Source organism: Gasterosteus aculeatus, chromosome 7 (genome assembly GCF_964276395.1).
Source record: "Gasterosteus aculeatus chromosome 7, fGasAcu3.hap1.1, whole genome shotgun sequence".
NCBI lineage: Eukaryota > Metazoa > Chordata > Actinopteri > Perciformes > Gasterosteidae > Gasterosteus > Gasterosteus aculeatus.
Genome location: NC_135694.1, coordinates 14562361 through 14578133, shown reverse-complemented (window position 1 = coordinate 14578133; position 15773 = coordinate 14562361). Strand labels below are relative to the sequence as shown.

General features: G+C 44.9%; 2 protein-coding genes across 2 annotated transcripts; both read right to left on the bottom strand.

Annotated features, from left to right (window-relative positions):
• Positions 1-718: 718 nt before the first annotated feature.
• h2ax1 (H2A.X variant histone family member 1) lies at positions 719-2030 on the bottom strand. Its single transcript, XM_040182818.2, has one exon. It carries the CDS (start codon positions 2028-2030, stop codon positions 1644-1646), a length of 387 nt encoding a protein of 128 aa, XP_040038752.1. The 3' UTR covers positions 719-1643.
• Positions 2031-4020: 1990 nt separating this feature from the next.
• Positions 4021-15615, bottom strand: hyou1 (hypoxia up-regulated 1). The gene is made up of 24 exons (XM_040182814.2): positions 14990-15615; positions 13898-13973; positions 13622-13715; positions 13424-13502; positions 13178-13332; positions 12905-12981; positions 12641-12822; positions 12210-12325; positions 10861-11047; positions 10556-10690; positions 10095-10177; positions 9694-9826; positions 9187-9371; positions 8894-9032; positions 8627-8684; positions 8146-8222; positions 7827-8000; positions 7521-7696; positions 7349-7436; positions 6934-7190; positions 6760-6844; positions 6054-6312; positions 5866-5973; positions 4021-5143 (listed from the first exon to the last, which is right to left on the bottom strand). The coding sequence occupies exons 2-24, from the start codon at positions 13965-13967 to the stop codon at positions 5097-5099; spliced, it is 2964 nt and encodes a 987-aa protein (XP_040038748.2). The 5' UTR covers positions 13968-13973; positions 14990-15615; the 3' UTR covers positions 4021-5096.
• Positions 15616-15773: the final 158 nt, after the last annotated feature.

Genomic DNA, 15773 nt, shown 5'->3' with positions numbered 1-15773 from the left:
CTATCTAGACTGTTGTAAATATGTTTTACGTCCTAAGATATTACTAAACCTAAATCTTAACATATTAATATATACGGACACTTGCCCCCATAATTCAGTATTATTGCCCCCTGTTGGAATAACAAATGCTTTAAATTGTTCCCTCATCAATGACGAGTTGTCATGCATTTGAGAACAGCAGTTGGCTGAGAGGTACATCCTCATATTTGATGTGTCCATTAATCAAGAAGTATCAGGCCGAGGACAACATTCGACGTGACAAGGTGTCTAATAACGCCCCTGAGTCCTATACGCCTCAGCATGAAGTCCTCTGTGGAGGAGGAAAATCTTGCTGGCTGACTAACAGCAGAATGACCACGCTTTATTTTGGAATAAGCAGTGGAGATTCCCTTGTAATTTAAAATATTTAGAATTGTGTAGGCTTACACAACTACTAAGTCATATAGATACGCCCTTGATGTCATTACTGAATGATGAGAATACACCTGCTGGTTGACGTATCTAGACCCAGAGGAACTTCGTGACCAACAGAAGCAAATTAATCCCATTCATACATCTGAATACTAAATGAAATATGATGTCACACTAACGTTGAAAAGTGGTATTAGCAGTGTGATGTTAGAGCAACAGCGTCTGTGCTTTCAGCCAAGAGTAGTAAATTAGGATGGAAGGACGTGTATCAACAGGTTTTATCTGATGATGTGCTCATACTACAAAATTCAGAGGATTATGAACTGTTTTATTATAGACAGAAAGGTTTAAAAAAAAGTTACATCAGCTCAAATAATTGAGTAGTAAGTTGTCTAAATGTTTCCCAAGTATAATGTTTCCAATTCCCCCTTTATGCTGTGAGTTGCATCTAGAAGAAACCCAGTTTCAGGGTGTGTGACTAATACAAACAATGCAATGAGAACCCTAATGAGAAAAGAGGCCCAGCCTTGGGAATGTTTGACAGTTCAACTAAACTACTCATTTTAGTTTGGTCGGCACAGTAAAGTACAGTTTTAGAAATGTACCTTGAAGGAAAAGAAATGAATAGAGGAGAGATGCTCGCTCAACTGCAAAATGATCAAGATATTCTATTGTTCTCAAAGGACAGGATCATATGTAGCAATGAATAGAAACATGATCACAATCTGCCACGGCTTCCTTGAAGGACTGCCGTTCATAATTTCAGCATGAGAAGGCACGTGATGGAGAAAACCCTCATAATATGGGACCAAAAAAAACAGTACCAGTACTCTATTTTACATTGCCCGTTTAAACTCTGCACAAGCTGCATGTCGTTCTCTCTCCTACTGACTGCTGACACAGTACACAGGCTCCATGCAGACCGGATGTACTCGCCCTATGCCACGAGGCTGCGGGGTCTTTTTATTGAGACATGACAAAAACAACACAACCATCTGTAACGTCTGGTAGCAGCAGAGCGAACCAATACGAAGCCCTCCCCTCAGAACAAGTCCATGTTAACATCGGATCTCGTCCACGAGTCGACTACACGAGAGAAAACCAGTCTGTGAGCAGCCCCGATGGAAAGAGACTTGATGTCTTCATTGTAGAAACAGCAACACCAAACACTGTCCACTATTGGAAAATGTCAATCCCAAAAACGAGCACGAGCAGGTTCTGCGGCCTGTCTTTTACTTGCTCTTGGCCGGTTTCTCCGTCTTCTTGGGGAGGAGGACAGCCTGGATGTTGGGCAGCACTCCCCCCTGCGCGATGGTCACACCTCCCAGCAGCTTGTTAAGCTCCTCGTCGTTGCGCACGGCCAACTGCAGGTGCCTGGGGATGATCCTGGTCTTCTTGTTGTCCCTGGCCGCGTTACCTGCCAGCTCCAGGATCTCAGCTGTTAGATACTCCAGCACGGCCGCCAGGTACACCGGAGCCCCGGCACCGACGCGCTCCGCATAGTTTCCCTTGCGCAGTAGCCTGTGAACTCGGCCCACCGGGAACTGGAGTCCAGCCCGGGAGGAGCGGGACTTGGCCTTCGCTCGAGCTTTGCCTCCGGTTTTCCCTCTGCCAGACATGTTTGTTCCAGTCAGTTATTGGCTCGGCGGAAAGGCCGTGAGACTGTGAGCGGGCGCGATCGAATCTTTACGTAATGCTTTAGGGAGGAAAAGCATATAACAACAGAGGCTTCTCAGATTGGCGGAGTGAATCTGAAACACGCGAGCCAATGGCGCAGCGCGCGGAGCGGTACGGGCGGCCCCCCGGCGAAGGACGCTCCAATAGCACAGGAGGAATGGAACGCTCTCATTTGCACAGCCGCGTTATACATACGGGGCGGACTGCTGCCGGAGACTGCAGCTGCGTCTCAGCAATTATCGAACGCACCTGTCAGATACTCTGGCACGTGCGCAGACATTTTGCGGGGCAGGTTCTCAATCCACTTTTCTTGTCCAGGGCAAAAGAGCAGGTGCTTGAGCACCACTAGGGGTCTATCTGCGCATGTGCGTGCGATGACAATAATAGTGTTGAGACCCTAACACATTTCAAATGTATGTATTAACTCCACTAGGACGAACGAGAGGGAACATGTACGGACACGTGTTCTGCCGTAAAGCAAATTCCATTTCCAGTGGCTGTGTGTCTTTTGCTCATTTTAATCCGCATAAAATGAGCAAATGTCAATTTCCTTGCCTTAACATTACATTTGTTGGTTACAGGCGCCACACAGCATAAGATGCCAACTCGCCACTTTGCCAAATCATCATCTTCGATGAGTGCTTACAGGCATCCTCTCCTCTTCTGAGTATGGACCTCGGCCAAATAATACATCTTCCCCCTGTGAGACTGGAAATCTCCAAATCTGTCCACGTGTAGCTGGAAACTGTTGCTCCTGAGCCCATGGTTCTGAAGTGGATTTGAGTTTTCCACCCATTCAGGTTAAGTCTCCCCATAAAAAAATTCAGAACAAAATGTATGCCTGCAGCATATGCCTGTACCACTTGTAAGTCCTTATTGGATTTCACCTGTATTGGTACGACAGGTATAATCCAATCACTTTTTATGGCCCCTGTATGAGAATCGAGCTGTGGCACAAGGTAAGGAAGTAGCCAAAATCAAAGTACATGGTCTATGGTAAACTATAGGATGAATTGGCAGAGGTGAAAAGTCAGCCCTCTGCATAAGTAAATGCAATGTGTTACTTCATCTCATACAAACTCTCAGGTTTTAATATTAAGGGCCATTTTTCATTACATTACAGGTCATTTAGCTGACCATTGCATTTTTTTCCATGGCTTTTTTACATTCCTGCCCGGGGAGCAATTAGGGGTTAGGTGTCTTGCTCAGGGACAATTCGACATGGGGCAGCCAGCCAGGGCTCTAACCACCAACCTTACGGTTCCTGGCGCACCCTCTCTACCTCTGCGCCACGTCGACCCTTTTCCTTTTCGCTCTCCTTTGAACCCCCTCAGATTTATCTTCTACCTAAAAAAACGATGCATCATGGTAAATCCTCTTGCATTGCATCATACCTTATTGAAGACCAGCTGCTTTAAAGCCTTTTGGTCATGAACATTTTTGTAAAAAGAATGTTATCAACTAAAACAGGTTAAAATCCCATATCTCTCCATAATACGTTTTGATGACATCAGATTTATGCAGCTTTAAGAAGGTGATGCGCTTTATTTTTTCTGGCCAGACTTTTAGGGTAGACAATCTTCAGGCATTTTGACACAAACAAGGTTGAGATGTGAAGAGGTAAAACTACCAAGAAAAGGACTAAATAACCAAACATTAAGTGGCAGTGACTATACCATACAGCACCAAGTAAGCCTGAAAAATAGAGGTCAGTTTCTATATCAAACCTCCAGCACAAGTGGAAAAAGGGTTTCTATAAAAGGAACTTTTACATAAACTACTGGAACGTCAGGAAAAAAAAGCTATGCTAGCTACGACTGGTGGATCTGCTGAAAGCTGGTCAGGTGTAGGATCTTGCCCTGTCCACTTTGACAGAATAGAACAGTTTACAACAAAAGAAACTTTGTCAATGTCGACAAAAGACAAAATCAATACAATTAAAAACAGATTTTTAATTAACAGTTTACAAACACAACAGTGTTGCATCTCCCATTTTCTGACTTTTTATTTTGTTGCAAACATAGAAGCACACAGCCAACCTAAAGTCCTGAAGAGAGTCCAAAATCCCCCCAGTCTGCTGTAACGGAAAAATGGAACCAACATGTGAGAAAGAATGTGCACCCCAAGGCATGTCAAAGTAAAGCACTAGCTCAGTGTGCACAGCTGAGGGGTCCATCACTAACACTGCTCATTTGCGTGGTCAATAATAAGGAAAGGAAATTTAGACATGAGAGGGTTGATGGACTTCTATCCGGAAACAAGCAATCCCTTTATAGTCGACATCTTGGTATAGGCTGTAGGTCCTAAAAGCCCTTCAGTGATTTTGTGTGACCTCCCATTATTCTATCAATAGTTAGGGCTTGTAATTAAGGTTATGATTAAACAGATTGGAATTATTATAAAGCAAATCCTCTTTCAAAGTAAAGGGCTTCCACTTTCTGTCGTGGTTTACGAATACAGTCGCCAACTAAGTTTCCAACTCAATGGTGGATTGGGAAGCCTTGAGCATCCTCTGAAGGACAGTGACGAAGAGCGTTTTGTGCAGTTTACTCCACCATGAAGAAGGAGAACAGGAGCAGGTGGTAGGACAAACAGTGTAGTCGATGAGAGGGCAGAAAACAAAGTTCAAGTTCATGAAGGAAAAACCAGATCACAGCAGTGCTCGACTTGTCATGAGTCCATAGTTCAAACAAGCACTGCACACGCCCCCTGTCCATCAGCACACCAGAAGGGATTTCATCTACAGTGTTGGCCTATATTTCTATCTAAGTGCTTCTTCATGGTGTTTCCGTGTCCGTTGCTTATAGAGTCCATCGAAGAGGTTAACAGCGCGAACAGAAAAGGGGTGGGGACGCAAGACTGAGTGGTCTGAATCCTTATCCAATCAGCTTCCAGCAGTTCGAAAAACAAAAAAGGACAAAGATTTAAAAAAAAAAAAAAAAGACAGTGCGGAGCAACCCAAATATTTATATACTGTCAATAAATAATGATTTTCTTTCTTCCAGTTGTTACAATTCATTGTGGTTTTCAAGTTGGGCTTCTCCTGATGCTGGTGCTGGAAAGAGGACAGAGAAGGAAATGAATTGTGTGTATGTCGATCGATGCTTACGTTATGAGTGCAGAGAAGCAGCTCTGTAGAGAATACGTTCCTTCAACCAGCCATGTACGCACGCTTTTGCAAAGCCACTTGGGTAATTACATAACACATCTGAGAAGTCAGTGAAACAAGAATGTAATACATTGACACATTGTTACAGGATTTATTATTGCAATAGAAACCCAATATATAACTGGTTATCACTGTTTGATGTCCAGAAAGGGAACAGATCACTGGAAGTTAACCAGTACTTATTGTGTCTCCCACACATTATCGTTGTTTGAGGAAAAAAAAAAAAATCTACTTTTTTCAGGGGAGATCAGAGTTGCAGTAAAGATCAACTTATTCATAAAAGAATGGAAAAAGGACGCTCTGTGTCTCCCTAAGGTTCTCTCAGGGAAAGATGAGAACCATGGGAAGCTTTTACAGCAGATTCTACAAATCATATAAGAAAAATAAGCACTGGAGGAGGGATGAGCTCATTGCTGGACTTTACATTGTTACTTTCTGCTGTAACAATGTAATCCATTACAACAGTACTCTAATGTTCCATTGGAGTCAGTCAACGAGTTCATTCTGTTCAGAGGAGATATTATTGGATCACGTTGAATGCGTTTCAAACATTTTGTCAAGGCCCTAAAGTTCCCTGGCATCATCGGCAACAGGTGTGGCAGACCGACCTGTAGTTTTGGTTTCTTCTGTGGGCTGTGATTGGCTGTCTGAGCCTGTGTGTTCAGTGCTCTCTTCAGTGGGCGGCGCTTGGCCTGGCTGCACCTCCTCAGAGTTCTCTGTATTTGATGAAAGCATACATGAAAAGTTATTTTAGCCCTTATTACAGCTCATATATGGAGTTCTGTTGTGGACCTACCAGTCTTTGTGTCGGTGCTCTCCTCTGTGGGAGGGATGACTTTGTCCTCCGTGTTGTTACCTTTGCTGCTTTTACCAGAGCTGGTGCCATTCTTGGCTTTGGCTTTAGCTTTGGGTTTAGCGAACTTGGCCTTGTTGAGCAAGTAGTTCACCTCTCGATCCAGAAGAGTCAGCTTGGACTCGATGTCTTTGGACAACAGGACGGGCCGCTCCGTCAGAGAGTTTTTCTCCTGCGCTGCGACAGTTTCATTCTTCCACTTCTGGAGGAGCCGGAGACAAATTGACACCTGAAGCTCAGTTCATTCAATACAATGAGAATTAGTCTGCTTAAAGAAACACTTCTCATTGTATACAGTGAGCCTAGAGGGACCGTTCGTAGGTTGGAGACTGCTCAAGATTTCTTAAAAAAAAAAAAAAAAAAAAGTGTCCAACCTTACGACCCGGGCCAGTGTTGCCAACTCTTCCCTATGAAAGGAGCTAGCAGCACTTAGCGAAAGTAGGTATATCTAGTGAAAAACAGGGAGAATGAAAAGATTGTCCTGGTCCTGTCACAGGAGTTGTTTCTTGTTCTGTCAGAGCATTTGATTTATTTCAAAACAAAAGATCCCTTAGTCTTCAGGACAATAAATCAGTAACAATCAATAACATCATGATCGGGGGTTATGGAGATGAGTGAGTTGGCCATCTAGAACCTTAGAACCACTTACCGCCGTTTCATTTATCACTTTCTCTAACGTATTCAGTTCAACTTGAGTAAAGATTTGGTCATCTTCTGGGATAAGTTTGGCACTCCTTTAAAAGAAAGAAAAAGAAATGAGTCTTTACATAAGTGCAGAGCCACAACAGCAGACCCACATGTCCTCCTTCCCTTCCACCCTCACCTCAAGAAGAAGCTGGAGGTGTTGAGCATGCTGTCCAGAGCAGCCAGGCGGTCTGGCCACTTGCGTCGCTCCTCCACCCTGAAGAACATGTCCTTGCACAGGCTCTTGAGCTGAGACAGCTTCTCTCTCAGCTGCTTTGTGGTGGCCGCGTAGCCGTCCTCGTCCATCCACTCGGACGCCTCACTCAGCTTGGAGGAGATCTGCTCCTTCTCCTCCTCTGACACCACCTGCTGGTAATCCTCCTGGTACAGCTTGTCCTGGAGGAAGAACAAAAGTATTGGGTGGGATTGTGATGCCATACCATTTCCCCCCCTCTTACACTGGTTAGTTAACAGCAGGGGTTAATGTAAGAAAAAAAAAAAAAAAAAAAAAAAAAAAAAGAGAAAGCGGATAAACCTGAAAGGAATTTGCTCACCTGCGTCTCAAATATAAATGCTTCTAGACTGTTCAAGGACTTCTCCCTTTCCTGTTTCGCCAGGTCTCTGTCTGTCAAATCTTGCAGTCTGAAAAAGGTACAAGGACCAAAGCATAGGCATGAAATAATGCGCACCAAAACAAACCGAAAGAAATAGAATTTGTTGCTTTACTTTTTCTTAGAGGAAGTGACATCATCAAGCGTGGGGTCCAGGATGTCGTTGATGACGAGTTCCACTGTGATCTCTTCAGCAATCTTGCTCTTTTTTTGAGGTTTGGTCTGCTTCTCTGCATCCTTCTCTGCATCCTTCTCCGCCTCCGCGTTGACAGATTTTTCTCCATCCTCCTCCTTTAAGAGTACAAATGCGGTTACTTTCAACACTGTCGCTTTTTCTTTTTCAATATTGAATTTCACCAAGTGCTGTGCAAAATGTAGACCCCCACAGTGACTTTCTCAGAGTATGAGGAACAGATCTGACCTTGGCATCAGTCTTGCTACCAGTCTCCTCCGTCTTTTCCTGACTAGTCTCTTCATCTGCACTTTTCTCTGCCTCTTCCTGCTTCTCTTTGGCAGCCTCTTCCTTCTCGCCTTCAGCTTTACCTTCCTCCTCCTTGCCGTCCTTTTCAGACTCTGGAGGCACTTCCTCCTCATCCTGGACACAAGACATCAGGAAACGATGTTAGCTACAATCAACGACATGTTGTGGAAGATATTGCAGTGTGAAATCTGTAAATGGATAGTAAACATGCACCTGGCCCTTCCTAAGTGATGGTCACTGTGTCATGAGTTACAATTACCTGGACAGGTTCAGTTGCATTCAAGGAGGGTTCCGATGATCCTCCTCCAAACAAGGTGGAAATGGTGTTACCCAGCTCTGAAAGAGAGCACAGTGCAATGAGTACTTTACCCTGCAACATTTCCTTGAGAAGTACACAAGTCAGTAATCGCATTACACATTAAAAATGCAGCACTTTACAGAGTTAAATGATCATCAAATAGTAATGTTCTGATGTGTATGTGCTTATAGGGCCTTGTGTTTGACACAATGCTGATTCGCAGTACTATTCATTCACGATGAACTTCTAACCCTAACACCCAAAGGACACAATACATATTAATAAAACAGACGGTTTACAACCTTTTGAAAATGACATCCAGGTGTACCAATGATCATATAGAATCTATATGATCATTATTTTCTCATATCAACCATCTATATTATAGATGGTTGATATGAGAAAATAATCTTCATAAAGTGCACATCAGACCAAAACCTACTAGTTAATGTTGATTCCTCCTCTTTGTCTTCCACAATAGTTTCAAACACAGACTCCACCTGTGGGTGAAAATACTATATTAAAATCGGATACAAATCAAAATGTTAAAATTGAGTGATTATTCGAGCTCAAAAAAAGTTGATTTGACATCCGGACTGTGTTTCATGCTCCGTATGCGTTTATGTAACCACACATACATGTACTGTTTGGAAGTCTGAAATATCAGAAGGGTAAAACTAAAAAAGGAGCTAGGGGACTAGTTACTGACTCGGTCCAGCAGCAGCACTCCACTTTCATCCATGTTGAAATGGGCTTTGATGCCTTTCGACTCTGCATCTGTGTGCTTCTGGAAGCTGTCGCCCACTCCAGACAGTTTGACTGTGGTCAGGTTCAGAGAGCCAAACACACTGTGGAACACAGTCGGAGAGGAAAGGGGGCTTACATTCACATCATGACAGAACACAGCGAGTGAGAAGAACAATGTGGATCAGAGTTTTAAGGTAGTGGATTACTACCAGCCGTCCGGCGATGTCATTAACACCACTTACGTAGCTAACTAACCTGAGGTCATGCTGACTGAGGAAGCTGAGGTCGCCGTAGTTGATGTAGAAAGCAAAGTCAGCGCTGTAGCGGTTGAACGTGATGACCTTGCGCTGGGGGTAGGGCGCCATCCTCTGGAAGAGGACGCGCTTGTTGTGTTTGTGGGTTTTCAACCCCTCTTCCTCCGTCTCTCGTGTGAACTCCACCTGTTGGGTTAAATGACTGTTAACAGATCGATTCAGGACTTATTTGACCAGCTGATGTTGTAGCTCAACAATGCATCAGTGTCTCCCACAGACTAATTGATGGCGGTGCACCACAGATTCAACACCGGCCGCAACACATTGCATTTTTTTAACGCTATTTAAATCATGCAGCATATTCGTTCAGCTGAATTTCCTTTCCCTGCTCTCCCTCCGACGTTGGATCTGTGGGAAACACTGATGCATCCTATATGGATTTTAGTCCAGTAAATTAAAAAGACTGCATATGCATCCAAAGGGATGACATGCAGACTCAGGCACTGACCTGGATGGGGAAGATTGCCGCGTCTCGCACCAGGAAAGGCTTGACCTTGAAGGCCTTGCTGAGGGCCGCCGCCTGGTACACTGCACCCATGGCTGCTGCTTCGTCTGCGTTGATGTTCTTCCCTAGCTCCTCCCTGCACACACAGACGCAACGTTACATGTGCACGGAGGAGGCCCGCGTTAGGAGAGAGAAAAAGAACATTGATTGGCAAACTGGAGAGCCTCAGTGGCCTTTAATCCATTACTCCTCCTGATGGGGAAGGTTTACTGCACCTCCACCGCAGATAGCATGTGTATTTCAGTTCCTCTGTCTCGCTCTAAAGTAGGTCTTCACATAACAGATTTTTGCTTAGGTTTAATGGCAAGTGAAAGGTATTTCATACACTAGTGATTGACACTTACTTCTCCACAGCTTTGAGCAGCACCTCCTGAACCTTGGGGACACGGGTAGAGCCACCGACTAAAATCACCTGCTCTATTTCCTCCTATGGGCAGAAATAAGAACAGACATTCACTCAATCATTCATTCATTCATTCATACTCCAGAAGCAATTCATATTTCATTCGTCCACCCAACTTGAGATGCAATTGAACTAAACAGGTTTTTTCTAAAATGAGTTTTGCTTTAGTGCCACTCAACACAATTATAATATGGATTAGAATAGTGCTATGTTGTCCAACATTGGTAAAAAATGACAAAGCAAAGGTGAACTAACCAACCAGCATCATCAACAGCAGCAAATAAGAATACACGCTCAATAAACACCATCTTGCAGGATAGTACCACATCATCAGTATCACACAACAGGGGAGCCGTGACCAACAGGACGAGGCGTCTAGACACATGAACTGAGCACACGGACCAGCTTCATCTCTGCCGTGGTCAGAGCCTCCTGAACCGGACCCGGCACTCTCTCAAACAGGTCGGCACACAGCTCCTCAAACTCAGTCCGTGTCACTTTAGCTTTGAAGTCGATGTCATCCATCAAACCCTCCACCTGGAAGAAAACAAACAAACAAATATTCACTGTCCCGACTCCTCATGGCAGTACCCAGACAATTCAAACTGCTTGAAATAATTAAAGATTTTGAAAATGTCCTTAAATTGTGGATAACGTGTGTGTTTCCAGCTGGTCTGAGTCCTGCCGTTTCAAATGCCTGGACTCACCTGGGCCATGAAATCCACGTTTGCACTGAGCACTGTCTTGAGCCTCTGTGCCTCTTTCAGGAGCTTGGCCATGGCCCGTTGGTTCTCCCTCACATCCTTCTTGCTCTTCTTCTGCTCGTTGAACAGTTTGGCCAGATGGTCGCGGAGACGCAGGTCCATCTCAAAGCCCCCCAGCCCACGGTCAAACCTACAGCCAGAACAGGACATATTACCTTAGACTGAGGACATGGGTTTAGGGGGGGTCAAAATGTGCTATCTTTTCTATTCAAAGCCTCAGGTGGTCTTATCTGTGGATTTTAAAGCTCTTACATAAGAAAAATAAGGACAGAATAACACCACAAAACCCAGTTAGACATGATCCGTCCATTCTCTCCATCCTTTTCTTCACAGACTGAGCGAGCGGCGTGTCGCTGGACACGATGTACCTGCAGGTGTCCCCGCTCGCAGTGCCCTTTATGCAGGTCACTGAGTCAGGTGTTCCCCCGTTCATCCCCAACCAGGCGCACGCTAGTGAGTGGCATCCAGGCTGTGGGGCTAGGCTCCAAGAGCGAGAAGCTGAAGTACGTCCAGTACTTCACGGGAATCGGTGTTCATGTTCCTAACCTGTTCCATTACAGGCGCTAAAGGTCTCCTTGATGGTGAAACACGGAGAGAGGCACTACATGATGTACGCTAACACGGGTAGCATCAGGTGCTTTCATTATGGGGGCACCCCAAGCTGGGGGCTGTACCAGTGGAGGCAGCTTTATCACGTCCCAGCCTCAAATCCAGAGTAAGAGAGGCTGGCTGTATGAAGCTTCGTCACCTGGTGAAGACCTCCATCCTACACCCGGTGCAGGTGATCTACATTCGGTCCAGCAGTGTGTCTCTCTGTGCCTGTGCGTTGCACACCCTGTAGTTCAGCACCCTAGTTTGGATAGCACTGGCTTAGGTGAACACTTCTTTCTCTACTGCCCCTGCTAGGAAAACTCCGCACTCTGCTAGGAAAAGACAGATGCGTGTACTAATCAATTTCTTTTCAGGAATGTCCAAACTAGTCATTTGGAAAACAAGGAAAGACCGTGTGCGGGATGAAGGGTCAGAGGACGCGAGTCTGATGCGGACGGGGCTGCTGGGCAGAGTTTGGTTTGTGGACAACTCTTTGTGGACACTTGGGGTCTGGAGGACCTCCTGTTTTCAGTCAGGGAAAACACTCTGCTTCTCAATTTATGATGTGTCGTTTCTCTGCATCAACTAGTTTGGTTGTAGTTTTTCCATTAACAGTAAATCTGTCAACAGTTTATTTCAAAAGAAAAAAAAAGTTTTTTTTTTATATAAAAAAGACCCCCTCCCTCTCTGCCTGGACTCACCCGACCCCTCGGATCTGTAGTTGAGGCTGTGTGCCAGCCTCCTTGGTTTTGACTGTCTGGTAGGTGACAATGGTGGCCGTGGTGCTGCCTGAGCCCATGTCGTAAAACATCACATTCTGAAAAGGGAACATATCAGACTTTAAGCAATGTGTAGTCACTCACAGGAGCTCATCTTCTTACAGTGAAAGATACTCTGGAATCTTATGCATAAGCCCCATCTACTGTGGCGCTCCAACTTCTGAGCTGCAAGCTCCACTGAGCAGATGGCATACCACATACTCGAGCTCCACTATAATCAGAGACACGTCTCAGCCTGGACTCACTAGCTTCACTCTTGCACACTTATGTACATGGATGAGTTGACAAGAGGGACATAGAATTCCACCAGAATGATCCTTAACATGTACTTGGGAGTAATGCTGAAGAGGCACCTTAACAGTGTTGTCAATGTCTTTTCTCCTGAACACCCCATAGTTCAAGGCCACAGCGGTGTTGTCGTTGATGAGTTGAAGGACCTTTACACCCGCCATCTGTGCAGCCTGCAGGACTGCCCTGCGCTCTGCCTGGTTGAAGAAGGCCGGGACTGTGATCACTGCATCTTTGATTGGTTGTTCTGTAAGCGGGAGGAAGGAATGAATACATGCTTTGCATATTTAAATATACACTGATGCATCTTCTTCTGAAGGCCAACTGACCTGCGAAGTCCTGAGCGAGTCCACGAGAATAATTGAGCAGCATCCCAAGGAGCTCCTCAGGTGTGAACTGCATTTCTCTGGCAGAGCCAAACACAGAAGAGATTAGAGGTCCCAGTCCACACAGCATCAGTGAGGTGAAAAGCATTACTATTTTACTTTACACACTGTGTAGAAAGTGAATAACAGACACAGCACCCGTAGGACTTGGGAGGTTAAAATATTTTACAGGAACGTATTGTTGTGTATGCTGGGAAACGGTGTAAAGAGACTCACTCAGAGTTTTTGAAGTAGACTGTGCCTCTCACTGGGTCCTCCAGAAGCTGGTGCTCAGGGAACCGTTTCTGGTAGAGCGCCACCTGCAGGTTATCGTACTTTTTGCCCAGGAGGCCTTGCAGGTGTCTATAAACAGTAGTGGGGTTCTTCACAGACTGAAACGTATCCAATATGGGAAGATTATTAACATAAGCACAACATAGTTTGATGTCATTTGAACTGTGGAATTAGGAATAGATAGTGTACCATTCCCAGGGCACTGTCTCCCAAAAATCTTTCATTTTCCTTCAGACATACAGCCGTGGGGGTTTTCCTCCTCGACTCCCTGAAGAAGAAAAAAGCAGACATTCTTTTAAGTTCTGATATGTACTTTCGCTCGGTTTTCTTGTGGGTGTGAGCCAAGCGTGTATGTTCACTGTACCATTGATGAGGGCAAACACTCACTTGTTGAGAACGATCTCCATCGGCACACCAGGTTTCACTATCGCAACTTTCATCCACTCACTGCCCAGGTCAATGGACATGACGGCGACAGTCACTGCAGACACCAAGACGGGTTACATAAAGACCGAACACTAAATCAAAGAATTGCATTATCGATTGGTGAGCGGTGCTAAGCGGCCTGCGTGTCGTTAACAGCGTAATCGGTCGGTTGAAAGCACTTGTCAGCACGAGCACCAGGGCTTGTTTCTAGGCAAATACGTTCATAGATCACATTACCTGTGCGAGAGGGCAACATGGCCAGAACAAGGCTGAAGAGAAGAAACGGCGCCAGCATCCTCCGCTCCATGATGAGCTGTATGATGAACAGAGTTAACGTCAGAATCAACTGGATTCACAGGGTCCTACGTGTGTGACAACCTGATCACACACCACCATCACTACCGAACACCTTTAATCCCCTACTCCTCATTGTACTGCCGCCTGCCCTGAAAAGAACATTTTAGTCCAGTTGTTGTCCCTTTCACTCATGATGTGGGAGTATGAGGACGTCGCGGTTGAAAAGCAAGTTTCATACAGTTTGACCACAGACAGACACCTGGATATAATTATACATCTATCCTTAGACAATTGCCTAAGCATTGCATAGGTTTTGTCAAGGTTCTTCGGTGCTAATATGATTACTGTAACCTGAAGCAGTGCCACTGACAGGTAGTGCTATTTGGCTAAGAATATTCAAAGCAGTGAATGCACCTGACCCCCCCATAATAGGTGTGGACTGGTCCAAACATGTGGCCTTAACACCATTGTCTAAAGCTTTAATATTTACACAGGAGTGACTCCGCACTCAGAGGGAAGTATGGCTCTCATGTTCAATGGTGGAAATCTAAACTGAAGCAAGAAATTCAGAATGACATGAAGACCAGAAAAGTGTGTGTGTGTGTGTGTGTGTGTGTGTGCGCGCGCGCGTGTTTCAGCAAGACACATCAGGAAGCGTGTGTGTTGCACAAGTGATACAGTGACGCATGCATGCGAAATGGATGCACTGAAAACCTCAATGTAATAAAAACTTACTCAAAATCAGCTTTTGGATGGAAGAAAAGCTGCTGATGTGAATTAAGTTAGAAAACTTATCCCCTTACGGAAAAGTTGGATACAATATGCATTGCTTAGAGTACTATCATAAACGGTTCTACTCAAACGCATCTGGACAACGTGGACCATGTTTGGACCTTTCGGATCAAAGCCAGCGGAACTAGAAGCAGCAGGAGGAGAAGTTGACAGCTAATGTTAGCTTACGTTAGCTCACTTGAACAACCATCCAACGAACGCATGATTGACGCACTGTGCTGAGGCAGCAACCCAACTCACCTTATCCCGAACACAAATGCAGGTGTCGACTGTGCTTTTCCGGGGGGTTCTTAGCTTAGCTTCCCTTATCTGTCTTTGATTCAGAACCTCTTTGACTCTCACGTTTTCCGTTTTCTGTTCCCCTTATCACCGGCTCGCTCTCAGCTACCGGGCCCGGAACGCGGCGTCACCTCATTGGATCAACTGATGGTGCTGCTGGGAGAAAACGTTTTATCAAGCTAATAGTAACCAAACATACTGTTTCCGGTTAGCAGCTAAACGCAAAACGCAACGAAGCATAATCCTACTTATTTTTATCGGGCTTTAATTCAAAATTAATAACGGCAAATAGGCTTCTAACGCATTGATGTAATGCATTTTAAAATGGAATATACAGGGCAGTGGAATCCTAAAAATAATTGAGGCCCATTCGTATTGATACAATTAAATTAGCTAAAATCGAACAGACAAAGGGAAAGGTATATACTGCGATTACTGCCTTTTTTCTTGTAGAAAAACGTTATATAATTTCATAATCACAGCAAAGGTCTTATAAAAGGGCTAACGCTCAGTATTCACTGTGCTGGCATTGGCTAAGATAATTGTATGTGCTCTTGTTTTGAAAGGTAAAATACATTGTCCCCGGTAATGCACTTAATCTTTCTTTATGCCTTAAGCAAGAATCGGCAATGGCGCACCCCCCAATCCAGACCCGCCCATCTCTCCACGCACTGCACCGGGATTGGTCCACGTGAGAAGAGTGACGTCGAAAAACTTCTGTCTAATGTCAATTGGGCCACGTCCA